Source organism: Balaenoptera musculus, chromosome 3, assembly GCF_009873245.2.
Source record: "Balaenoptera musculus isolate JJ_BM4_2016_0621 chromosome 3, mBalMus1.pri.v3, whole genome shotgun sequence".
NCBI lineage: Eukaryota > Metazoa > Chordata > Mammalia > Artiodactyla > Balaenopteridae > Balaenoptera > Balaenoptera musculus.
This window is the reverse complement of record NC_045787.1, coordinates 5,035,414-5,056,944: the sequence shown is the minus strand read 5'-3', so window position 1 is coordinate 5,056,944 and position 21,531 is coordinate 5,035,414. Positions and strand designations below refer to the sequence as shown.

General features: G+C 46.2%; 1 protein-coding gene across 1 annotated transcript in view; it reads right to left on the bottom strand.

Moving 5' to 3' along the window:
• LOC118891995 (nascent polypeptide-associated complex subunit alpha, muscle-specific form-like) overlaps positions 1–15,730 on the bottom strand; it is a 37,182-nt gene extending 21,452 nt beyond the window's left edge. The window contains exons 1-2 of the mRNA XM_036845991.1: positions 15,667–15,730; positions 15,515–15,622 (exon numbers count right to left, since the gene is read on the bottom strand). Coding sequence (XP_036701886.1) covers positions 15,515–15,622; positions 15,667–15,730 — 172 coding nt within the window. The remainder of the gene's footprint in view (positions 1–15,514; positions 15,623–15,666) is intronic.
• Positions 15,731–21,531: the final 5,801 nt, after the last annotated feature.

The window sequence follows — 21,531 nt, the reverse complement described above, 5'->3', positions numbered from 1 at the left end:
GACGCGCAGGCTCAGTAATTGTGGCTCACGGGCCCAGTCGCTTCGCGGCATGTGGGATCCTCCCAGACCAGGGCTCGAACCCGTGTCCCCCGCATTGGCAGGCAGACCCCCAACCACTGCGCCACCAGGGAAGCCCCCCTGCTTCGTGTTTGATCATTTTGAGCAATAAGACCCAAGATGGAATGAACGAAACCGAGCGGCCCTGCCCGGCTGTGCAGCTGGCCCTCCTGAAGTGGCAGCATCCCTCCCGCCCCTGGTTTTAAGCTTCCCTGTCGGTGATGAACTTCCCGCGTCCCTCTTGATTTCATGTGCAATGCATCTCGCCTATTTGGAGGAGGCTGCAAGATGGGAGAAAGGACACACGCTCTTTGGAGTAGAAGGAAGAGCTCTCTTTTTCCTTGATGACTGTGCCAGCCACTGGGCCAAACCCCACAGATGCAAGAGAGGGCCACCCAGCTGGCCATGTCCTTAGCAGGCAGAGAGGAATCAATTACCTGGGGATCAATGGCTACAGATGCTGAGTGACAGGGAGAAAGGTCTACAGAGTCGGGGAACCCTTGACCAGGAGCTTTGTCTACTTTGGGGGCAGTCAGAGAGGGCTTCCTGGAGGAAGTGACAGTTGAATTAAGATGCTTTTAAGCAAGAATTTGCACACTTGTTTTAGAAATTTAAATGGAGACCTTGATTTCCTCCGGGTGATTCACATCTACCAGGGCACTTTAATTACATTGAAACTGGTTATGTTAAAATGCAATTTGGGATTATTTATTTAAAGGATTTTAATAAAATTGCCCTAATTAAGGATACCCCTGAATACAAACAGGGATCATTCAGGGGGAAGATATTAACCTTTCTCGTCTCTCTACAGAAGCGAGGATGCCGTGAATGAAAGGGCTTTGCCGGAGAGGCAGCCCAGGATGGAGACCCCAGAAGGCGTTTCTCAGGTGTCTTTGATGTTCTGTGATCCCAGGTCTCAGGGCAGGTGCAGGAACCCAAGGCTCATCTAAAATGTCACTCAGGAGAGGTGGTTTGTGAATGACTAAGACCCAAATCATCTCAAACTCAGTCGACCCAAACGAAGTAAAGAGGCACTTTTAATCCATTGTGCTATGGCGGGAGTTCCCACCTGGCTATTCTGACTCTAGTTGGAATGTGTGGAGCTCCCCGCCCCATGAAGCTATTCTGTATCACCAGCTGGGGCTCCTGCAATTCAACTCCATTCTAACATCATCTACCTGGAGATAGTGCCAGATCCCACAGGTTAAGGGCTCAGTCTTAAGACCGACGCCCACCCCTGCCACCCCACCAGTTCGAACGCCAGGTCACCTGTGCTTCTGACCAACTGGTTATAGATCGGAGGTTCCAATGATCCCCCTTTCCTTGGGTTTGATTAATTTGCTAGAATGGCTCACAGAACTCAGAGAAACATTTTACTTACTAGATTACCGGTTTATTATAAAAGGTTATAACTCAGGAAGAGCCAGATGGCAGAGATGCATAGGACAAGGCGTGGGGAAGGGGAAGGGAGTGTCCAGGCCCCTGAGCACCACTCTCCCTGGATTTTCACCTGTTCACCAGCGCAGAAGCTCTCCCAACCCAGTCCTTTTGGGTTTTTTATGGACGCCTCCTTACATCGGCATGGTTGATTAAATCATTCAATCTCCAGCCCCTCTCGTCTCCCCAGGGGTCGGGGGTGGGAATGAAAGGTTCATCATCTAAAACACAAGGTTGGGTCCCCTGGTAACCAGCCCTCCTCCTCAGGTGCTTTCCAAAGTCACCTCATTAACATAACAAGAGACACAAGAACTTCCAAGGGTTTTAGGAGCTCTGTGCCAGAACCAGGGAGAGACCAAGAATCTATTTCTTATTAAAAAACACAGTATCACACCACCCAAGCCCATTTCTGAGCTAATTCAAAGTCTGGTTGGGAAAGGAGAATTCCTACCCAGATGAGAATGGGGGATGTGTCCTTAACCCTTGATTCTTAACCCTGGTTGCACAAGAGAATGACCTGAGAAATAATAATTTAAAAACAAATGAAAATCTCTGAGACCTCCTCTGATGATTCTAATGTGCAGGAGAATAGTGAGCCCTGTTCTAGAACAATCTTTGGAGAAAAATGAGTATTTTGGACCTAGAAGACACTGCAGGATTCCCTCGGTGCACGAGTTGGGGCAAGACCTGGGCTCAGAGCTTCTGGGTTGTTCCCGACCAGCAGTCCTCCAACTTTGCTGCCCATCAGAATCACCTGAGGAGTTTTGAAAACCTTTGTCCATGCCACACGTCATGTTAATGAATCATAGGCTCCGTAGAGACATCAGCTTTTTTTTTTAATGTACAACCAGGTTTGAGAACCAGGTAACCAGGGTTGCAGACCAGGGGTCCTCCCCCTTGAAGGTGCATCCGAGCGGCCCTGAGGGTATGTTAACTCACATGTCACCCTCTCCCTCCCACCCTGAGCTCCTGATTCAGCCAATGCATCTCTAACGCGTTCCCAGGTGATGCTGAGGCTGGAGGCCTGCCCTTGCAGAACAACCTTCTAGGTCAGGTTAAATCTCTTGGACTTCATCCTGGCTGCAGGCTGGTTCTGCAGCCCAAAAAAAGGAGACCAGGGCTTCCCTGGTGGCGCAGTGGTTGAGAATCTGCCTGCCAATGCAGGGGACACGGGTTTGAGCCCTGGTCTGGGAGGATCCTGCATGCCACGGAGCAACTGGGCCAGTGAGCCACAACTACTGAGCCTGCGCGTCTGGAGCCTGTGCTCCGCAACAAGAGAGGCCACGACAGTGAGAGGCCCACGCACCGCGATGAAGAGTGGCCCCCGCTTGCCACAACTAGAGAAAGCCCTAGCATAGAAACAAAGACCCAACACAGCCAAAAATAAATAAAATTTAAAACAAAAACAAAAACAAAAAAACCCGTGTGCTCTGACATATCTCAAAATGGTTCCTTTAAAAAAAAAAAAAGGAGACCAGAACATCCAAGTGGACAAATGTCCACGGTGCCCTGGATTGGGCAGATGTATGAGAGTGGCCTCCGCTCCTGGAGCAACAGAGTCACAGTCTCACTGTGGCTACAGGGGAAGCACTCCCGTGGCCCCTGGCCAGTGGCTTCTTGGTGGCTTCAATCTGTGTTACCCGACCTTGGTTGTGGGCTGTGACTGTTGAGTGACCAAAGCCAACAGGACATCAAAGAGAGGACCACTTTCTAGCCATTGATGACCGCCCCCCCCCCTTTAGTCAAGCCCAAGATAATTAAGCAAGGATTAAGTTATTCAGGATAAGGAGGAGAGAGAAATTATGCAACACTTAGTTTGACATTTAGAAAGCTATTTATAAAAATGATCAGTTCTCAAGAAAATAAAAATAGTGAGAAAACTAAAACTTGGCAGTTCTAGCAGAGGGAGCTAATGTTATACAGAAGGCATTTTCAGGGTTTCCTTAAAACATATTTTGGGTTTATTCAGTGTTCCTTCTCCTCACTGACATTCAGCTCTCCCTCTGGCAACATTCCCCAGTCCTACATGTTTTTCACATTGTCAATTTAAAAACTGCTTATTTGTCCATTGTTGTAGCCACATCCACAGCAGCGCTGGCAGCTTCCAGGGCTGGGTCAATTCCCCTCGGTCCTCTCCTGGTGCTGGGCAGTGGAGGAGGAAGAAGTGGCATCTGTGTTCCACGAGTGTGTGTTTTGTGGCGTTACGCGGCACTACACAAATGCGAGAACATTTTTTAAGCTATCAGTTCAAGTAGGAGGTGACTCTCCTCCCTCCCTCCCTCCTGCCCCATGCCTGGTTGGTTGCAACCTAACAAGGACACAGCCGATGAAACGTCCCCTGTTGAGAGGGACCACAGACATAAGAAGGTGGGAGAGATACTTGTAGCGTTATGTGGTTCCTTCTCGTGGTTCCTAAGAGAAGGCTGAGAGCACCATGGTCAACAGGCACGGGGCCACCAGGCAATGGTACCACTCAACCAGTCCAGACGGTGTGTGGGCGGAATAACATGGATTGCACAAGTCCGGATCCAATGGGATGTTGTCCATCCTGATTTGGGGCTGTAGTTAATTCTTTGAGGCTTCTTACCAGAATCCATGACATGTCATGCCTGGTTGGCTATGAGCTGTAAGTGGTCCGTTAATACACTTCTAATGGCATGGGGAGCCAACACTCAACGGCTTCTTTGGGTTTGTAAAGCTCTGAGCCAAGGTGTCCCTTTGGGTATTGCTAAACACGTGTACCTACCTGGGGAGCCCCTGCTGGATTATTATCCGTCGCTGGGACTGCCTAATGTCACTGTCTGTGTGTACCTGCACGGCAGGTGTAATAGGCTGAGCCCTACACTCACAGGCTTGGAGCACAGCAGACCCTGCATATGGTCACTGCGCCAGATTCTCCCTTTTCCTTGCCAGGAATATTCCAGTTCCATATCCTTATGAGGATATTGAAAGATTCCAACCAGAGCTTTTTTCTTTCATAAGCTTTTTATTTTGGAATGATTTTAGGTTTATGGAAAAGCTGCAAATATAGCACAGAGAGTTTCCACACAGGGTCACATGTAGCTGGTACGTGCAAGACCCCCAGAGGGGGTCCCTCCCTAAATTTGCACCCAGGTGCCTTGCTCGGCAATGCCTGGTCCTAGCCCCGTTCCCATACACACTTCACCCAGAGTCCCCGGATGTCAGCATCCTACATGACCATGGTGCACCTGCCAGCACTAAGGTTAACACTGTTGCATCACTACTAACCAGACCTCAGACTTTGGATTTCTCCAGTTTCCCCAGTCCTGCCCTTTCTCGAGATCCCAACCAGGGCTGCACATTGCATTTAGCTATGGTGTCTCCCCAGACTCCTCTGGTCTGTGATGGTTTCTCAGTCTTTTCATGTTGTTTGTGATGACCTTGACAGTTTCGAGGAGTGCTTGTTGGGTATTTTGTAGAATGTCCCTCTATCTAGTTTCTTCATGGTTTTTTTCTCATGTTGATACTGGGGATGTTTTGGGAAAGCATACCAGAAAGGTGAAAGTCCCCTGTAGTGTATCACATCAGGGGCACCTGATATGGACGTGACATCCCCGGGCATGATAACCTTGACCATTTGGAGTGAAGTCTGCCAGATTTCTCTACCATAACATTATTCTCTCCTCTTTCCGTATTCTGTCTTTTGGAATCAAGTCATGGAGTCGAGCTCACACCCTGGTGGGGCAGGCATGAGGTTAAGTTCTACCTGCTGGGAGGATATATTTACATGGACCTTTTGGAATCTTTCCTGAGCAGGGCTTTTTATGGGAAGTGGGTCCAAATGTTCCCTGAACTTATCCCTTTGCAGACAACAGGCAATGAAAACATCAGTGGCGCAACAGTTCTTGTTCAGTGATGACCACGACAGACATTGGTGCTTGGTTCCCAGGGGGCCCGTGCTATGGGCACGCCGTGGCACTTGTGCTGATGGGCTTCTTGTTAAAGGCAAGAGGGGGGCTACAGGAGCCTGAGTGGATGGCCTGTCCACCTCGCCCTCTTTTGGAGAACCGCACCGACCAAAGGTTTTGCCCCAGCCTGAGACCTACTGCAAGGCTGGGAAATTGGGAGCCTCCCTGACAACATGGAGACAGTCGTAACAAACAGAGACATCACAAGACAGTTTCCTGAAAGAGGGTGGAACTGACAAACTCCTCTTTCAAAGCTATCATTAAAGAAACAGTGGAGAAATGTTATCTTTTCCAATTCTGCACATTCAAACTTATCTGTCACAAACTATTGTTAAACTCTCTCTTAGGTGTCAAAAGCCTATGCATTTGCTACAGAGCCTTATGTCTTTAAAGGGCTATCCAGGTCTGGGGGGCTGGGTTGTGACAGTTCAAATCCACTCTCTGTCTATCAGTTATTTCAGTTCCTCGTGCTGGGAACAATCTTGTTGAAAACCCAAGCTTTATAGGTGTATATTTTTCCTGTTAGGTGTTTGCATGGGATTATCAGCAGCGTTATCAAAAAATGGACTCGGGTCTGGAAGTTATTAATTGAGCTCCACCTGGGGAGATTTGCATTTTGTTTCTCTGATTAAAAATCCCCCAGTGCAGCAGCTTTTACTCGTATTACTGACTTGATGTTGAATCTCTCCATAGGAGAGGAAGCACTTTTTACCTCCATGGGATCCACACGGCCTTGGCTGTGCCCATACACTCTTGGAGGCACAAAGGAAACAAGGTTGATACTCACTTGGGAGGGTCAGCCCAGGCTTGTGGCAAGGTGGTGATGTCCCAAGCGAGGAGGCAGGGTTTGTACCTCGATGATTCTCAGGGCTGGTGACATTGTGGGTGTCCCATCGTCCTATCATAATTGTAAAGAAACCACGGTGGTGGCTTCGTTCATGCCTGCTTGATCAGTCTTGATAGTCTGGTCTGGCTTTTTTTCTTAAGTGAGGTTGCTCTGGAATTGGAATATTGAGAGGGAACCATTCTAGACACGACCAGTGAAATCCTCAAAGGGGCCACCCAGTGGGGGAGAAGAAATGAACTTCTTGGTGAGCTCTGCCAAGTATCTGAAGTTAGAGGGTCTGAGGGGTTTACTTATTCCATCTCAAGGATCGCTTTTGTCAAGGAGCTGACGTGTCCTTCTGCCACCCTCCCTACCACGTCATTGCTTTGTCCTGGCCCCAGCCCTGTGGTGCTGCAGGTGAGGATGCAGGGTGCCCCAGGCTCTGCTGACCGGCAGCCCACCCGTGAAGGCTCAGAAGGAGACCTGAGCTTGGAACTGTAGTCATTCCTTCACCGGAAAATACACCTTTCTCCCTTATGACCACTGGCTCATTCCCAAGAGTTTTCTGGGCTGATATTAAAATAAACATTCTTTTCTTTTTAGACCTTCTTTCCTTCTTTAAAACAGGACCCTATGAACACAGAGCAAAATTAAGGCAGGGAGAGTTATAAGTGGCAAAGAAAGAAGGGAGGCCATGGCTCTGTGCTCACCTCTGGCTCCTGCTCGACCTTGCTGTTGGTTGTCCTGTTGAATCAGGTCACTGCCCACAGAGCAGCTGGCTTTGGTTTAACCTGTGTTTTTCCAGGGAAGCTTCTGGCTTAGAATGGGCATTCCTGGGGCCACTGGAGGGGGCAGGAGGCCAGAGGCCAGACAGCCTCTTCGGGAGTGTCCTTGCTGGAGATGAGGTGACCACAGCTATGTGACCTCAAGGGGAGGACGCCCAGCCCAGGGAGTGGGTGTTGTCATGAGTCACACTGTTGTATTTGTGTAACTCAGCCATCACATAGTTGACCTTGAGGACAACTGAGGCGGGCCGTCTATGGACCAGGACTCAGTCAAAGAGGAATCGGGTTTATTACCAAGATCCCCTGCTTACCGGTGCTGGTGCCACAAAACTAAGTCATCATATCAATTTCAAAGTGCTGATAGGAGTGTCTGTGGATCGTGCTTGAGGTTTTTAATTGAACTTACTTATTTAAATAAGATTATCCACCTGTTATGTAACCGGACATGCGTGTTCACACTTCTGGTGTTTACAATTCAATATGTCAACATCATAATTCAAGATAAAATAGGTTCCTGGGCTGTAGAAAGACTGAAGTTGACATAAATGCTTTAAAAAATATTTTCAGTGCACTTCTCACCAAGACATGCTAAAGTTTCAACTTTTGTGCGACCTGAAATGAGTAAAAAACTCCACAGGCTTCAGTTAAAAACTCCACTGCTAGAGCAGAGAGGACATTTAAATGGCTTGTGCTTGAACTACATTCCACGGGAAAAAAAAAAAAAATTTTCATTTGTGATAAAGAAACATGGTGCTGGGACAACCCCCAGGGTTCTTTGTCCCCAGAGCCTCATGGTACAAACGAGCGAGCTGAAGCCCAAAGGAGGCCAAGTGACCCGCAGAGGCTGCCACCAGCAAGGGTGGGCTGAGTGCCGCCCGGTGGAGAAGGGCCGTGACGACGTGCTCACTGTTTGTACAGGGAGAAGCAGCATCTGCTGGCCTCAGAAATAGCATCTCAGATGGTTTGTATTCCCACCCCCAAACCCTGTTATTCTCCAGGCTCCCTTGCTTATATCTTGAAATTTCCCTCTCAGAGTTTGACCGTAACTAGCCTAAGAATGCTGTGCAGAAATCCATCAGACAGGACAGTCAGAAGACCCATCACCATGAGCAGCTTTTATCATCACTTTCAGCTAATTCAGTCCTGCTCTGGAGCCACCTGTGCCAAACTGGGACAGTGGGAAGGATCCAGATGGATGGAAAGAGGACCTTATGTGTGTGCCAATTGGTCTGGTAAACAAATATTCACCATCGAGATTCTGAATCCTGATGAACATTTATTTAGAAATTAACAAGAGTTTAAAGTTATTAATGGAACAAATACCCATGTAAATATATTATACAGTACTAAATACTATTACATACGAAATAAATGTTAAATAATACTAAAAATCATTAATTAGGATCTAGCCACATGACTCCTATATAATATTAATCACCCAGAGATTATCCTGACCTCTCACGGTTTTCCACCTTTTTAAAATGGTCCGTGTGTCTCTGGAAGGAACGGTCTTGGGGAATGTGTCAGTGAGTGTTTATCCACACATCTGTATTCTCATGGCTTGAAGCCCATGGAAGCCCCAGTCCACAGCACTTCTGGCCTCTGCTGTTAACTTGCTGTGTGAATTTGGTCAAGTTAACTTATATGTTCTGTTCTTCAGCTGTACAATGAAGGCATCAGGATGGATCATCTCTTAGTCTTCTTAGAAGTCTTAAAACATAATGATTCTTCAAATCTCTGACCTCTCTTTGGATCCTTCTTGATTGCTTCTGAGAGCTCCACGAAGAATGTTGGAGAACAATTTGGTTTCCAAAAACTCACCTACACATTCAGACAATGATGGTTAGAATGGATTCAAGCAAATGTGACTAGGGTCTTCCCTGTCCTTTAAAGGGCCATCTGGAATACTCATCTTACACTTCTCAGATAATTTTGATATTTTTCAGGGTCTGTTGGGATCTAGAACACCCAAAATTTCTGCTACCGGGACTCATGTTCACATATTAACCCACCAGAAACACATCCCAGGCAATGTGTTGGCCAATCCAAACTAGCAAACCTGGATCCAAACCCAGATCTTCTCAATCCAAACCCCATGTCGCTTCTTCGATTGCCTCCCACCAGCTGGTGGTGTGACCTTTAAAAAGTTCTTTGCGTTTTAGTTTCTTCATCTCTAAAATTAGAACTTTAAACTAGGTGACTACTAAGGCATTCCAGCTTTAAGATCCATGCTAGCAAGTAAGACTACCTGGTTTCAGATATCATTTGAGGAGTGTGGCTATAAAGAAGCAAGGGATATCTGTGGGTAGCAGAAACATACATCTGAGAACAGACCACACCCCCATTTTGACATGATGGAAGAGTTCTGTTTCATTTGGGTTCAAATTGTCACACTTTGCTTTTTGTCCCCATCAGGGATGTCTTAGAAATTTCAGCTTCATCATGACCTAAGAAGGTTAGGTCAATTTTCAGTCAGGGTTTGATTCCACTGGTTTTGTTGGCTTCCACAGAAATATCTGATTGGATTCCCTAGTTCCTCAAGCTTAAGGGATTTTGACAAAGTTGCAGGATATGCTGTATTTTTTTCTAAGGATCAAACACTCCTCCAACTCTCAGGAAGACCATCCCATCCCCAGGAATTTATTTCCTAGCAAAAACTTCAATAACAACAGCAAACACAAATAATCCCCATAACCACATCCACCTCCCTTCCCCAAAGTAGAACTACCTTCTAAAGACATTCAGTGGAATGTCTGGGGAGAACTCAGACAGCTAGCTGCGAGACCTGGTTTCTCAAGCAGCATCCTTCCTTTCTTGCATTTAGGGCCCTAAAACACAGTGGTTACTACCCACCATCCCCAGCCAAGCCAAGTGAAAGAGCTCCACCTACACATATAGAGCCCACAGGCAGCTGAGCTCTTGCTCTGCACTTCATTAGGAACAGGTAAGCAGGGACCAACAAAGGAGAAAAGTGCTCTCAGTGACTACAAAGCCCTGTCAGTGTTACAAGCTGTACAAACAGGAAAAGAAAGAAAAAGGACAAGAAATAGACCAAAGCAAATGGAGCTAATACAGGGAACAAGAGAACCTTTTTGTGTGTGTGAAAAGACACCCCACACACACTACTTTGTATTCTCAGAAATTCAAGATGTACTGCTTATGCTAAACAGAAAGGGAGCAATCAGAGAATAAGAGAAAACTGTTGAAATAAACGCTAATTGCTGAAATTTAAAAAAAAATCAGTGAAAGGTTAGAAGATGATATAGAGAAAATCTTCCAGACAAGAGAATAATAGCAAAAGATGTATAGGAGAAAAAACAAACGACATGGAGAAAAAATGTATGAAGTCCAATACCTGATTAATAGGAGTCAATGAAAGAAAACAGAGTGGAAGGAATTATATAAAACAGAGACTGAGGACTTTCCAGAATTAAAGGACAAAAGTGTTCAGATTGAAACAGTCCACTGAGTTCTCAGGGCCGTGAATGAGACCCAGGCCCAGACCCATTCCTGGGGGGATTTCAGAAAACCAAGGGTGCAGAAAGGCTCTTCCTGGAAATAAGAATCGGTCTGAAATAAGATCTAATGAAATAAGATCTCTTGTTATCTACAGTGGATGCTACAAGAGGATGGAGTGGTTTTTCAAAGTCTAAAGGAAAGTGACTTTGAATCAAGATTTCTCTACCCCGCCAATCTATCAAAATATAAAATATGAAAGCAGGATGAAAACATTTCAGATGTGTGAAGATTCGGAAATTGTATCTACCAGTGTTCTCTCATCAAAAGTTACTGAAGTTTCTACTTGGGGCTTCCCTGGTGGTGCAGTGGTTGGAAGTCCACCTGCCAATGCAGGGGACACGGGTTCGAGGCCTGGTCCGGGAAGATCCCACATGCCACAGAGCAACTAAGCCCGTGCGCCACAACTACTGAGCCTGCGCTCTAGAGCCTGCGAGCCACAGCTACTGAGCCCGCATGCCATGATTACTGAAGCCCGCGTGCCCTAGAGCCCGTGCTCTGCAACAATGAGAAGCCCACGCACCACAACGAAGAGTAGCCCCCGCTCGCTGAAACTAGAGAAAGCCCGCGTGCAGCAACGAAGACCCAATGCAGCCAAACAAAAACAAAAACAAAACAAAACAATAATAGTTACTGAAGTTTGTACTTGAGCAAGGCAAGAAAGAGGAAGATGGGGGTCCAGGAGATAGGGAGTCCCACCCAGTAGGAGAGAAGTTCTCAGATGACAGTGGTGTGGCCTGGAAATTGGATCCAGCCTAGGAGGGTGAGGATGGGGAGATCCTTGAGGTCATTTCCAGGGGAAGGAGGACTTGACTGAATATAACAGATAGTGGAGAGGTTGCAGGGGGAAAGGATGTGAAGAAGGCAAATCCTTAAAAGACATTAGAAACTTCAGGAAAAACAATAAATAGTATAATAAAAGAAATGAAATCAAAGCATGCTCTCTGGCCATGCATGAACATACTTTCATAGTCTGAGGAAGGTATCACTGTTGGCTGCCTTGTGATATTCAGAACTAACCCTACAGATGAGGCATAGAAGAGCTCATTGGGTAGGGGCTAGTAGCTTATACATTTGAGGGTGGGTATGTGTGGTTTATACCTGATGGAGATAAGAGATGAGAGGGCATCACTCAAAGTTACTTAGGAACCAACTGGAAAGCTAAAAATAGTGATGTACTTGTTGGGAGCAGGTGTGGAGCATTATAAAGCTAAGCCCTCATATGTCAAAGCACGAAATCAATATATAATTCATAAATTGACAGATTGAGTAATGCCAATATGAGCACATTATGTAGAGATAGGGCGGTAGCCACAGGAAGAGGGAACAGCAGGGAGGGGAGGGGATTTGGGAAGCAAGGGGCCAAGGACAGCTGCTCTTTGTAAGTCCTCCTGTACGTTTTGAGTTTTTTATTCATGTAGTATATTACTGGATAGAAGTTGGAAAAGGTATAGAATAAATTAAAAAAACGCAAAGGGACTTTCACCAGGTTGCCTCAGGCTGGGTAGGGAGCAGATGTGGAATCCTCTGCTCTGTACTGGAGATTCTGTTCTGGTCTGAATTCTGGGTTCCGAATTCCAAGCCCTTACTGTCTCTACCCTCCCCCGCCCCAGGAAATTCCCTGCTTTTCGTCCCTCCCTCCCTCCCCAAAAAGGTTGCAGGCTGCCCTCAGTTTTGCAAGAGACCATTAATTCCCTGCTTTGATTTCCAGATGTCCCAGGGGTTGATCAATTGGTTCATCACTCTTGCTGTTGAGTGAAGAAAAAACTCTAAAGCTAAAATGTTATTTCTCACCAGAAGTTTATGGCTTACCCTACTCTGAACACGTCCATCGACATACACAGTTGCACGCATTACAGGCACACTCACACACACTCACACACACTCACACGTGCCGGAGCATCCCCAGGTCCCCCAGGACACGACCTGAGGGGAGTTTTCAGAGCAATGTCTGACTTATGTCGGAGGAGGCTGACCGGGGGCCGGGGGTCCCCTGGGGCACTTGCAGCAGTAATTAATCAGCTGTGAGTCTTACCACCTCAGCACTCCCAGAGAGGTTCTGGAAATCTGTGGAGAAAACACTGTTTCTACCCAGAGGGATCCCATAAAGAAAGAGCCCATTACAGAGAAAAGAGAATATAAGAGTGAGACCAAGGAGCTGCACCAAGAATTAATAAAAGAAAAAATGAATTTCTAAAATTAATTACAGTAACATATGTAAAAATGCCTGCCATGGAGTGGTTCCTTAATACTTGTTAGCATAAAAAAAATTCCTGTCACCAGTTTAACATCTATAAATAGTACGAAGCTCTCAGAAGTGTTAATTCACCCTCTCAAGGAGTGAGAATTCATATGCTATTTGGAAAATATGGAATTTAAAATCCAGCAATTATTATAGAAGGCTAAAATATAATAAAATATATACCTGGGATAAAATATATACCTTAGAATAGTGGTTTATGTGTTAAGTACAAAAGTCCTTTGATAATTTAGTGGCCGGGTGTTTTTTTAGTTTAATTTACTCCTATGATTATGCAAAAAAGTTATTTATGCTCTTAATCAGAACCAAAGCTGGATAATTTCTGCTATAATTATGCTTGTGAAATATATTATACTCAGATCAACAGACTGGAGATTAGCATGAAAGAGTGAAGGCTAAGAAAACGTAGCTCCTGGGGTTATGATGCTCTGGCTATGGGTACATATACATAATTCAGCATAGCAGACGCCACAAATAGACCCATAACACTATTTGTCTGATAGTTTCTTAGCAACTTTACATGGCTAACAAATCATTAGACCCTTATCTAAGATCTGGAAAAAGTATGGTATTGAAATGGACCAACACCCAACTCTTAACTACTAGGGTAACTACCACCGCACATGTAAAAGCCATTAAGGGGATGTGATGTGATAAGTGAGGAGGGGACGTGGTGACCCAGCCTTAGCACCTTGGGCACATTTCAAGTCCCAGGCATGGGAGGCAGGCAGTGGAGGATAACGATGGGTGGGGGAAGCTTGGACAAGTCATCTCCTGCTGTGTGAATTATTTCAGGTGATGAGAATGGGATTTAAGTAATGGGAGTAAAAGTTGTATAATACAAAAAAAAATGTAGTAAGCATTTGAACCCGAGCAAATTCTGCACTGGGTCACAGCCTTGCTCTTCTTGCGAATGAGTAAGTCAGTGCAAAACCCCACCTTGTCTGAGTTCATAAATCTGATTGTTGTTGGTGCCACATTAGATGCCCCAAAAGTCGTAGGGAGACATTCCAAGTTGAGTGTTTCAGTGTGACATTCCTGTGGCTTGTGGAATTTTAAAATACTTTCTGGAGACCCTACTTTGTAGAATCCCAGGTGCGGTAACAGGAACAGGGATATTTGTGTCTCAGGGTCAGCAGGGAATGAACTCAGCACAGAATCTGGACCGTCCTCTATGATTTTCATGTGTGTTTATTTCCTATTGCCTCCATAACAAATTACCACACATTTGGTGGCTTAATACAAGAGAAATGTATTTTCTCACAGTTCTGGAAGCTATAAGTCTAAAATCAAGGTGTCTGAAGGGTCTAGAAAAGGACCCTCGTTTGTCCCTTCCAGCAGCCCCTGGAGGCTCCAAGGGCTGCTTGGCTTGTGACCACCTCACGCCAATCTCTGCCTCCATCTTTACATGGCCTCCTCACCTGTGGGTCTCTCTCCCCTTCTGTCTTTTGTAAGGATAGTTGTCATTGAATTTAGGGTCTACCCAGAAGGATCTCCTTACCTCCAAATCCTTAATTTAATTATATCTGCAAAGACTTTTTTTCCCCAAATTAGGTCACATTCACAGATTCCAGGAGCTAGGCCAGTGGACATGTCTTTTGGGGGCCACAGTTCTACCCACTACAAAGATTATCCAAGTGAAACCGGAAACCTGTGCGGTAGAATCTCTTCCCCAGCTGCTCCGCCCGTGCCTGGCAGCACTGCATGTTGTAGGAGTTAGTCTCTGGAGCGTACTGCCGGTGCTCAATTCTGGCGTGTTGCTCCACTGGCCACACAGCCTCAGGCAAGCTACTCAGCCTGCCTCTGCCTCTGTCCTCTACCTGACAAATGGACAGAACAATAACACCTATATCCTATATCGTAAGGTTGTCGTGAGGATTAAAGGAATTAAAAGGTGTGAAGTGATTACAAGCAGCCTGACCCATGCTGGCCCTATAGAGTGCTGGCTTCATTTTCAACCACCCAGGATGTGAGCATTTGCTGTGTACGATGTGCATAGTTCAACCCACAGCAAGATGGTTCAAGACCCGGCAAACCGCATCACCCTCCGGGCAAGTCACTGCTCACATGCCACGTGATGGTGGAGGAGACTCCCTACCTGCCCCTACAAAGTCTCACTTTCCCCTCCGGTGGGCGTGTCTCCATCCTGATCTTCCCTGTGGTCCCCTGTTCCTGTGTCCAGCTCCTGCCTGAGACAGTGCCCTGTCTTGCCCCTCCTTCTCCTCCCATCCCTGCATCACTTTGAACCTCTCAAGGTTCCTTCTCTCCTCCCCTTGTCGGGTCTCTTTCCACCCTCCATTGTGCATTGCAGATGCCCAGGTTCCCGCCCGGAGCCCTTCGGTTCTTACTCCACGCTCTCGCCCTTAACCATCTCACCCCGTACATGGCATTCACAGCTTGTGATCCTGGGTCTCCTGAATCCCTCTCACAGTGACCTTGTCACAACTTTGACACCAAGCACCAGGGCATCTTCTCAACTGTCTGATGGGCATTTCCATTTGGAACCCCACAAGCAGCTCATCCTCAACATGGCTAGACCAACACCGTGCTCCCTTCATTCCTTCCTCGGGAACCTTCCTTAGTGTTTCCTCCTTGCCCTCCCGCCAGAGCCACAGAGCCATAAGGGCCTTGGCGGAGCCAACGCTGTATCCTGTTCTCTTGTTCAGCCGACTCCACCCCAAATGTTCTCACAGCCACCCCCCACCTCTCCGGTCAGACTCTTCATCGCACATGGACTCGTGCAGATGCTGGGGACCGCTGAGCACCACGGACGAGCCCACGTTGACCTCAGCCTCATCCTCAGAGGCTCCCGCTGGGTGCAGGTAAAGGTCCCTGTGGCCTGGTCCTGCTCCTCACAGCTCTCACTCCCTGAGACCCTGTCCTCCTGCTGGACAGACCCATTGTCCATGTCCAGACCCATTGTCCATGTCCAGACCCCTGGGGTGGCCCCAGACCTCTGTCAGCATTCCATTTTTCTGGCTTCATAAAGCACTGTGGTCATGATGCTTAAGTGTATGTGTCAACTTGACTTGGCTAAGGGACACCCAGGTAGCTCACAAAACATGATTTTTGGGCATATCTGTGACTGTGTTTCCAGGAGAGATTAGCATTTGAACCGGTAGACCAAGCAAAGAAGACCATCCTACCTGCTGAGGGACTGACTGGAACAAAAAGGCAGAGAAAGGGCAAATTTGCTCTCTGCTTGAGCTGAGACATCCATGTCCTGCCCTTGGACATCAGCACTTCTGACTCTTGGGCCTTTGCACTCAGACCAGGACTTAGGCTTTTGGCTCCTCTGGTTTTCAGGCCTCAGACTGGTACTGAATTATACAGCCAGCTGGGCTTGCAGACAACAGAACATGGGATGGCTCAGCTTCCGTAATCACGTGACCCAGTTCCTTGCAATAAACCTCTTTCTATATATCTAGACATGTCCTATTGGTTCTGGAGAACCCTGACTAATTGACCACCTCCTCCCAGGGTTCACTGCCTGATGGATGTGCAGGTGGGTCTCTGGCCACCCAACGCCCAGCTTTCCCCTCACCCAGCCCTGACTCCAGGTAAGATTCCACACGCCCTTTCCTGCCAGCGAGAGCTTGAACAAAGGTTCCCTGCCAGGCTCCTGCTTAGGGCAAGTAATCTGTGGGAGTCAGGGTACAGCGTTGGCTCTGCCAAGGCCCTTAGATTCCAGCCACATGTCACCACCTGTCCCCGGCATCCCTCGGGGCACACACTTAATAAACAGGAATTGATGAGAGTGATCCCGAAGGTGTCCTCTGCCAACAGCCTACTGGAGTGAGTCATCCTGGCCAGTCTTTGTGCTCGGCTGAGGCTACAGAGTAACCTTTTTGTTAGTGTTGGAAGGGCTGCTGTCCCTGGGGAGGATCTGGGTGGAGGGGACAGAACATTCTTGTTTGGGTGTGCTTATTTGACTGCCATTGGGATTTGATGTCCAAGGGAAGTCTCAGAAGCAGCATTTCAACAGCTAAAGTATTGGGTTTTCAGGTAAACTAATACTAGAGGAGTTATTTACCTATTCAGTCATCCATTCAATAAACATTTGTTGAGAATCTTCACTGTGCTAATCACCGAAGAACAAAAAAAATGACAGTCTATCCTTGAGTGCTCACAGAGGGATAACTAAACAGCTGCCTATACTAGAATATGATATGTTTTACAATAATAGTTACAGATATGAGTGCTTAACTTGGACCAGACACTGTGTTAAGCTCTGTACTTGTATAATCTTTTCTTTATTACTCCTAAGAATCCTACAAGAAAGAGCCTATTACTTCCCTCATCCTATAAGAAATAGAGAAAACTAAGGCCCAGAGAGACTGAGTTGCCCAATATCACACATGTGGCAAATGGTGGGGCGTGATTCAAACCCACATGTATTAGTTAGTGCAAAGCTAAGATGCTATAACAAAGAGCCCCCAAATTTCTTAACAATAGCTGACAATTACAGAGGGATATGATATTCTAAGTGTTTTACATTCTTACTTCATTTACTTCTCACAACAACTTGAGGTTGTGTACTCTTCATCTCCCCAGGGCAGTGTTGAGAACTGAGGCACAAGGGCATAAAGAGACTTGCTCAAGTTCATACAGCTATTAAGTGGCAGAGCTGGAATTTGAACTCACAAAGTGACCCTCCAGGTCACTGCCATAACTACCGTGCAACACTATACTAACTGTCCTAAAAATATTGACTTTTTTCCCCTCTCAACTGTTCTGAGTTAAGTAGTACATGTTGGTGGGGTAAGTCTGCTCCACTAGGCATTTCAAGACTCATGTTGCTTCCAAGTCATTGCTTCTCCATCCCCAAGGATTCCAATGTCTGATACAGTATACACTGCTGACAAGGCTATTTTACAATTAAAAGTTTGGTTCCTCAGTTGCCCTAGCCACATTTTAAGTGTCCAGTGTCTACCATCTTGGACAGCACAGATCTAGAATACTTCCATCAACTCAGAAAGGTCTACTGGACAGTCGTTGCCTTGTCCAGGTCCAGCCAGAGAGATGCGGGAAGTGGTCATGGAGAAGACCCACCAGATGTGTTAAGTCCCAGACCCAGATCTGGCAACATCACTTCTGCTCGAACTTCTTAGTGTCAAGGCCAGAGGTAACTTCAAGCAAGCCTAGGAAATGTGGACCAGCCGGGCAGCTATGGGCCTGGCTTCACTTCCATTTCTTTGGAAGAAGGAAGACTGGTTTTTATTGGGATTCAAGCAGTCTCCACCACACTTACCTGTCTGAAGGTGGAGTCTGTGCTTTTAGCCTCTAGTGGATCCACTACCTTTACAGGAGGGAACAGGTCCCAGATGTGCCAGAGCTCTGACCAGGAAGTTATAATTTTGCCTGAAGCAGTGAGTGAAAACATCACTGAAATGGAAAAGTGAGTTCCCCAAGCATGGGACAAAAGTGTGAAAGGGGACTTCCAAGCAGAAGGAGGAAACCAACAAAGGCAAGGAGGCAGGGACAGCAAGGGTCCAGCCAGACCCTGGGGTGCTGGTCAGTGGGAGGCAAGGACTCGGAGTTCATTCTGAGGACTGGAAACTCTCAAAGGGGAGACGAGGGCTGCAGCCTAACTCCCCGGAGGATGAGAATTTTCAGGCTACACATTCTACTCCTCTGAGGGTCTCATGCCCTCTCCCAGGGTCACATGCACTTGCTCCCCTCCTCCTGCCCCCCTCCTCCTGCTCCCCCACAGAATTGGGGTAATGTAATAGAGCAAGTACGAGGGGCGTGTGGATGGCATTACACAGAGAGTAAAGTTTAAAAATCCCTGCTGTAAATGGTTAAGAATCTGCCTGCCAATGCAGGGGGACACGGGTTCGAGCCCCGGTCGGGAAAGATCCCACATGCTGCAGAGCAACTAAGCCCGTGCACCACAACTACTGAGCCTGCACTCTAGAGCCCACGAACCACAGCTACTGAGCCCATGCGCCACAACTACTGAAGCCCGCATGCCTAGAGCCTGTGCTCCACAACAGGAGAGACCACCGCAGTGAGAAGCCCATGCACCGCAATGAAGAGTTGCCCCCTCTCGCTGCAACTGGGGAAAGCCCACGCGCAACGAAGGCCTGACGCAGCCAAAAATTTTTTTTTAAAATTAATTAATTAATTAATCAATTAATAAATAAATAAAATGAGTGATTAAAAAAAATCCCTGCTGTAGAAAATGGAAGATGTCAGAAGATTTTAGGTTGAAGAATGACATAATCAGTGCATTTTTGCAAGAGTTAGTTTATGGTACGAGAAGAAAAGCTTGACTGTGCATGCTTGGTATAAGCTGATAGAAGGGGACCACATTTGTCAAACGCCTTCTACATTCCAGGTGCCATGCTAGATGTTTCACCAATTTATAGACATTACCTTGATTCCAGGAGGAGAAAACTAATGACTAAGGTCATTCTTAAAGTCATGTAGCAAGGACGTACTGGGGCTTTGTCCCTTCCTGGTCACACCTGAGCTTTTAGACAGTCAGGAGGACTTAAGGAATACCATTTGGGACTGTTAAGGACCCAGTGTGATGATGAGTCATTTGTTGGAAAGTGTGATGGTGTCAGTCTCAAATCTTGTCACTTATGAATTATGCAGAACACAAGCAGCATTGTGGTTTTTTTTTTTTAACATCTTTATTGGAGTATAATTGTGTGCTTTACATTGTTGTGTTGGCTGTGTTAGCATTGTTTATATTTAAAAAACACTCAACTTTTTTTGGCTTAACAAATTCAGTGAAGTCAGTGTTTCTTGTTGAGGAAGCAAAAGTCCTCTCATGTGTTTGCTGTGGTAAGAATATGGGCTTTGGAGCCTAAGGGACACAGGATTCACTGTCACTTCTGCACCAACCAGTTGTGTAGTCTTGGTAAGGCACTTACCCTTTCAAGCTTCAATTTCCTCATTGAACTTGAGGAGCAACCATACCTAGCCTGGAGGGTTGTTTTGACAATTATGTTTAATATGTAAAATATCTAGTGCAATGCTTGGCTCTGAGCAGGCTGTCAGTAAACAGCCATTATTATGATTATGGTTATGATTGTTGTTTGACCTGATGTGGTGCCCATGAAAATTCACCCCTCAGATCTCCAACTGCAGTGTCCAGAATTGACAAGGAGCCCCAGTGCTCTACTCTGAAATTTATTACAGTTTCTGCTCCCTTGGACTGCTTCTAGTCAATGACTGGGTGAGGCGGGAATACTAAGTCATGTTCATCCAGAGAGACCTGGGACTCTGCTGATGAGGGATTTGGGTTTGAGGACTCCGTAGTGGTCTTACCAAACTCTCCTTAGAACTGCACTACAGTCCAAAATGCTTCTAGCCTGCCTGCCCACCCGCCTTCTTCCCTCCCCCACTTCCTTGCTCCCTCCCTCCCCGCCTTCTCTACCACCTCTTCCCTCCCTCCCTGCTTCCTCCTTTCTCTCCTTTTCTTGGGATCAGACCTGCATCTTGGTCTTGATTCTCCTGGCCTTTTCTGGTTACCTCCCCATTTTCTTTCACCAATATTTCCTTTAAAAATGTCTTATATGTTCAATCCCACCTTGGGATCTGCTTCTCACAGACCCGGACTAACACAACTAAAGCCATTTTCTTTAGAAGGTTAAGGAGGTTGACACTAGTTCTGGTGCCCATTGTAACTGAAATTGTGTAGACCTTGATCATGGCCCCTCTTAGCTTCCATCTTCCATACTGAGAGTTTTGATATATTTTTACTTAGTCTTCTGACACAAGCTGCTTCATATTTACTTATTTCAGATGTTCTTTGCTGGACAGCGTCCTGGTTCTCTTTCTTGATTAGAACCAGAGGCAGGTGCCCCCAGTCCATGTGCACCATGATTTTCTGCAAGGTAAGGCTTTGCTTTCTGGATCATCACAATTGGAAGCACATACTTGAGCACAATGCATTTCTCTTGGAGTGTTTAAGACAAACTTAGACTTCTGCTGAACGTCATCAGTTTCTACACAGGACTGCGAGATATCAGGACTTCAGCAATGTATTGAAGGAGCCAGTAGGGTGAAAATTGGTATGAAGTCTGAAAAGTTTATATTTCTGTGTATGTGTGTATAATTGGCTAAAGAGTTAAATATCTCACCTTTTCCCTCTTTCTATAGTGCTACCCTGTCCTCTTTTGAATTTGTGACAAACTTTTCATGAAAACTTAATAGTGAATGTCAACTGCATGCTTCCATTTCCTGATTGGCTCACATGGCAATCTGTAGGCTATAGGAATGTAATCTTGTCATAGGTTCGTTACACAGAATTTCAGGTAGAACCACAGATGTTTCATGTCAAAGGAAATAGAAGAGAGATCTTACTGTTTCTCAATACTAATTAGTGTAAAAACAAGATACAATTTATATTTTTTTACGGCACAAGTCATGCACGCTCACGGACATGTGAGCCTAATAGAATGAATGGTAAATCTGATTTATTTGAACATTCATGTGTCAGTGTGGCACTTGGGGAAAAGTGAGATCAGCCTCCTCTACCAGTTGGAATTATTCTGCTTCTCAATTCTGTATTTAGGGAAGCTTTTTTGGTTTACATTTGACTATGTATGGTGCAAATTATAGTAGCTTCCTCTTAAGGTTATGAAGAATAAATGAAATACTCTTTATAAAATGCTCAGTAAAACGCTAGCTATTGGCATCAGTATGATCATGACCATTATCATTATCATATCACCATCATCATCGAAGCAACAGAGTTGCAAACCT